We start from the raw sequence: 5,568 nt of genomic DNA, 5'->3' as shown, positions 1-5,568 counted from the left end.
ACACACAGAGTGGAGACAAGATGAGGTGCTGATCAAGTCTTCGTTTATTGCAGAGCAAACTGTGCTTTATATACAGGCTGGTGGGCACCAATTGGTTGCTCGAAAATGAAATACAACAGTATGAGCCAATCATTGTTGTGGGTGGATCTCCCATTGCCTAGCAACAGTTGGTAACATAATTTCTGAGACATGGTTTGCTCAATAAGGAAGTGAAGCCTAAGGTTTCTAAGAGGCAGACAGCTCTCAAGATGACTTCCATATGCAATGCCCTCCGCAACTCTATATTCTTTAACTCCCATTACCATGTAATGGCAGTTATATTTTTGCAGTTCCCATGTTAAAGAAGACTATAATGTATCCCCAAAAGCATGAGCTTAAAATACAAGACTACCGTATTCAAGTTTTTTGTTGACCTTGGTTCCAGCAAAGGCTATGAGAGCACTGGCTGTAAATGTCTTTTCCCATTTATCTGAATATAGACTGCTCAGGAAACTTGACTTTCCAGTAAAAGTACTTTTAATTAATTGGGCCAGCTTTTAAAACGATGCCACATTTGAAAATAGGGGAAACATTCCTCTATTGTGGTTTGCCCCTTTATAAATCAGACAGACATGAAGAACGAAGACACAAACTTCGCATCTCAGTACGAATTAGCCAATTGATTCAAATTTAATTTTTCTTTACGAAACCCATGTTTATCTGCTTAACAGTTTAGGGAACAATTTGGCAATTTTATGGTTTGAGATTATCGTTCTCTTAGAGTGCCAGTGTTTTAAAATAGCGTTCTTGTAATTTTACACTCTTTTGTGACGGAGTGCTATTTTGTTATATAATTTTGACTTGGATTCTTTCCATTTGCATTTGTTTATGTAATTTCAGGAGGAATACTGAACATCTGAGTCCTGGGTGATACTAATAAACTAATAATTGCAGAGGTTTAAAAAAAAAATAAAGAACTCAAGACAAAGAACCCTTAGGACACCTGGATCTCTTCAGGCATTACATGCTATTTGAGACCATGTCTGGAAGAAGCCGAATAATGAAGGTTATCACAGTGTGGTCACTAGAGGCCACAGTCTTTGTGTGTGGAAAGTATCCATTAGTCCGGAGAGAAAGAAGCATGCGCTCCTCTTGTAAAGTCCTGAGGACTCTAGGACATATTTCTTTTTTTACCTGGTCAATATTATATTTGCAACTCGACACCAAACTAATTTTTACTTCTCAGGGGCCAGTATTGGCACCATGACACAGGCAAGATATTTCTACCAGAAGATTCGTGCCAATTGGCAACACCTAACTTCAGCAAAGGGGGTTTGGGCAGCAACTTCCCTTTTCTCACATGGTCTCTTCTCTCCTTTTGGCAGGGTTCGTGTGAGCCAGGATGGGCAGTTTCTGCACTATGTCTTTCCTTACCAGTTCATGGACTCTCCCGAGTGGGAATCACTGCCGTCCTCTGAGGAGGGGGTGTTCCAGGTAATAGGGAGCCCCGAGGCAGCACTGCCTCGCTCTGTCGCACTGTAACCCAGCATATCTGCACCTTCGTCAGCCCCTCTCACGTCTGTCCTTCGAACCCTTACCACTCCAGGGCTAGACCAGGGAGCAGTTTTCCTTTGCAGTAACAGTGCCTGGGTTCCTGGCACAGGTGGGTAGGGTAGGGCAGGTCATGTTGTTCCTATGCCTAAAACCCTTCCAGGAGACCCGAGTGATCACAAGATTAAAAACCTACAAGCCTTAGATGGTAACTTAATGGCTTAGTGATCTAGAACCACATCTCCAGGCCTCCCTCCCTCATACATTTTGCTCACACCAGCCATGTTGTACTAGAAGTACTTCCCTGAACACACCACACTGTTTTGCAGTTCCATGTCTTGGCCTCTACTGACCCCTCTAATTAAAATGCAATTCCCCTTCTGCGTGAGACCTCCCCGATGCCGCTATACTGACATCACTAGCTCCCGTGCCCACAGCTTCTTGCTCCTGCCTGTGTGCCCTTTATGCTTCAGTTAATGCTGGCTGCTACACATTGTTCTCTCTTCTAATGATCTGGGTTCCTTTCTGTCTTCCCCACGGTGAACTCTGAAGTAAAATAAAATTCTGGGCTCTCTCTCTCTCTATCCCCAGGCTCCAAAGGACAGTACCTGGAATACAGTAGTTGTTCAGTAAAGACTTACCAAATTGGCTTGCCCCTGGGCAGCTGGTGTCTCAAAGGACTCCCTGGAGCACTCATATCCTTGCTCCAAGGTGGGAGCCTCGCTGCTGGGCTCCTGACCCTCTTCTCTGCCAATTCTCAGACTTCAGTTACTGTCTTTGTTTGCTAGTTCTCACGTACTGAGGCATCTGGCAGGCATACATATTCTATTGCCTGCCTGGTTCTCACAACAACTCCATAGGCTGGATATTATTATTATTACCCCATTTGACAGATGAAGAAACTAAGGCCCCAAAACCATTAGGTAATTTTTCCCAAGGTCTTTGGCTTGAAAGTGACAAAACCAAGTTGCCCAGATCTACTAGTGAGTTGTTGGAATAGTCATGACATATTTTTCTGTTTTTCTATGCAAAAATGCATCATGACTTCCGACATCCCAGTATTTCTGTTCTTTTTAAGATGGGAGGGTCACCACCAGAAAAGTGGAGTTACTTACACACACACAGTTACACACACGCACCCTTATAGGGAGTCCTGTAGATATTTGGATAGTTTGCTGGTACTGGATTCCATGTGTCTCCTACCACTTCTCAAAGGAGTCCCTCAAGTAACATATGAGCCAACCCTGGAACAGGCACATGCCAGGCAGTGCCACTTGGCAGGACCTGCTTCCATCCTCATGCTGACATTTGGCTATGAGTTGCGAGAGACTGAGAGGCAATCCTGATCCCACTGCCAAGGCCACCAGTGACAGACCCTCTCAAATCATGTTCTACCCTGACCCCTCTTCATAGGCACACCCATTCCAGCCCAGCCATCTCCTTTAGGAAAACCCTAAGAACCTCCTGCAGGCCTGTGTCAGGTCCCAAGCCAGCTGGACCTGGGCTCTATTTCTGACTTGAAATGGAGTGGCAGGTGGTGGGTAAGCCGGGTGTCCTCCTCAAAGTTATGCTCGAAAGGGAGGGCTGCAACCCCAGATGGCCTCTCTGCCTGGAATGTAGTTATGGTCATGTTCTTCCCATTTATATTTTTAGTGTGCAGCTCCTTCGGGAGCAGCTACATGTTTGCTATTGGCTGTGCAAAGTCCCATTTCCTCTTGGCAAATGTCAAGTGTTGTCCCAAGTTATAGTTCTTCCTGTCCTTGCCTTTTGCAATTACAGAGTTGTTGTTTACTTACAGTAAGCCACAGTGGCTGCCTAAATCACTATTCACATTTTTTATCACAAATCAATCATGCCTCTCAATAATTCAATTAAATCAGGATTTGTTGACTTCCAGCACTGCGATACTCTCATTAGTTCCTAAGAACACAATGCAGGAAAGATCACACAAAAATCATCATTATTTCTCCAATTTTCATCCTATTTTACTGGGCCTACATCCTCTTTACGTGTTATCTCACTTAATCCATTCAACCAACCTCTAAGATGAAAAGGCTAGACTTTTTTTTTTTTTAAATGAAAAAGCTAGATATTTGTCAAAATAATATAGACACCAATCAAGAAGAACATTTCTGGAGGACCTTTGGGGAAGAATTTTATGAGGAACATAAGGTGACATTAGTTTGTTTTGCAGCATGCAAGATTGGTAGTCTTCACTTGATTCATGTCAGTAATATTTAGTGAGTACTTATATTCCAGGTACTGTTAAAGGTGCTTAGACTACTTCAGTGAACAGAACAGATGAAGGCCCTGTTGTCATGCTACATTCTAGTGGGAGATAAAAAGCAGTAAGCCACAGAGGTAATGAATACATACATTTTATGTGTTCAAAGAAAATAACTGCTAGTTCAAAAAAGGGCAACATAGAATAGTACAAGGGAGATACGGTTGCAGTTTTAAATAGGGCAATAATGGAAGTCCTTGTTGAGCAAGTAATATTGGAGTGAAGATCCGAGAGAGGCGACTGTGTGAGATCTACAAATATCTGGGGGAGGAAAGAGGAAAAGAGCCGGTGCAAAAGCCCTGAGGTGAGGCTGGCATGTTTGAGCACAGAAAGGAGGCCAGTTGCCAGGAACTGAGAAAGAGAGGGAAGAGAAGAGCTGGACAGAAAGTTGGAGGGGCGACAGGGAGCCAGATCACGTAGGGTCAGAGCCTGTATTTTCTAGATAGAGCCAAAAGCATTTCCCAATGGGTTTAGTATCCAAAACAGAGAATCAAGAAAAGCTAATGCTTTTGACTTGAGCACCTGAAAGGGCAGCCATGCTATCAGTCAAGATAAGGAAGTCTGAAGGTAGAGCTGGTTTGGGGGAATAGGAAGTTCAGTTTTTCATATGTTAGGTTTGTGTCACCTATGGACATTCAAGTAGAGATGCTGCATAGTCAACTGAGTATTTGAGTCTGGAATTCAAGACTGAGGTCTGAGCTGGACACGTACACTTGGGAAATGGTTGTATATAAGATTAGATATGAACACCATTGCATTAGATAAAATCAAGTAAGTGAAAGAGTAGGAATTTAAGCTTGGAGACTGGGATACTTTAGTGTTACAAAGTTGGGAGAAAAAGAGGAAGAAACAAAGAAACTCAAACAGGATCAATCAAGAGAGTGCAGGAACCCCTGAGAACTAAGAAAGTATATCAAAGAGGCTGGGCGGTTGACGGCGTGGAACGCCGTGAACACTCTGGACTCAACAACATAAAAGTCATTGGTGACCTTAACAGGAACAGCGTTTGTGGGCTGCTGGGGACAAAGATTTATTGGTTTCAGAGAGAGGGAGAAGAGAGAAATTGGTGTTAATTAAATATAGAGCTTTCCCCCCATGGAGTTTTGCTTAAAAGGGGAGAAAATTCAATGGAGTGGCGTCTAGACAGAGAAGTGAGATGAAGAAAATGAATTTTAATTTGTTAAGTTTTAGATTATTTTATGGTGGAAGCCAAAGTACGTTCATAAGAACACCCACAACATTCGTGTTTGGCTCTCAGGACATGGTTTACATCCAGATGAGCTCTTACTCAAATACACGTTTCATGTTTGGTACTTGGATTTCTTGTTTGGGAATTTGCCGGGGTCCGGCCTCGGCAGTGGAGGGTGGCTCGTACACAGGAAGGCGACAGGGGTGATCAGGAACAAAAAAAATTAGACTGAGACCTCATTGCTCCTTGGAATGTTCTCAGCCGGCCACAGCCAGAGCCAGCTCCAGGCTGCCGCGCCGTGGCTTTTAAAACATGCGTATTTATTGAGGGAGGTTTAGGAAGTAAGGAGGGTGAGGGGTAGTAAAAAATTTACTCTGAGGAACAGGGTATACAAAGCATGGAAGCAATAATTATAAAACATGCTGTTTGTCTTGTCAGATCAGGTAAAATCAATCACAGTTCTCAGGATGAGGAAGTCCATTTGTCTGTTGTATCTTCTTCTTAGATCTTGATTACTGGGAAGGGTCTTTTGAAGAGGGGGCTTGCAGGATGTTTGATAACTTCA

General features: G+C 43.3%; 1 protein-coding gene across 2 annotated transcripts in view; it reads left to right on the top strand.

The window, feature by feature from the left end:
* POPDC2 (popeye domain cAMP effector 2) overlaps window positions 1-5,568 on the top strand; it is a 23,314-nt gene that overhangs the window by 8,333 nt on the left and 9,413 nt on the right. For both annotated transcript variants that reach the window (XM_006167640.3, XM_006167641.3), the window contains exon 2: window positions 1,365-1,473. In XM_006167640.3, coding sequence (XP_006167702.1) covers window positions 1,365-1,473 — 109 coding nt within the window. The remainder of the gene's footprint in view (window positions 1-1,364; window positions 1,474-5,568) is intronic.

The sequence above is a fragment of the Tupaia chinensis genome, unplaced genomic scaffold (assembly GCF_000334495.1).
Source record: "Tupaia chinensis unplaced genomic scaffold, TupChi_1.0 Scaffold144909_1, whole genome shotgun sequence".
NCBI classification, from domain to species: Eukaryota; Metazoa; Chordata; class Mammalia; order Scandentia; family Tupaiidae; genus Tupaia; species Tupaia belangeri.
This window is presented reverse-complemented; position numbering and strand designations above follow the sequence as displayed.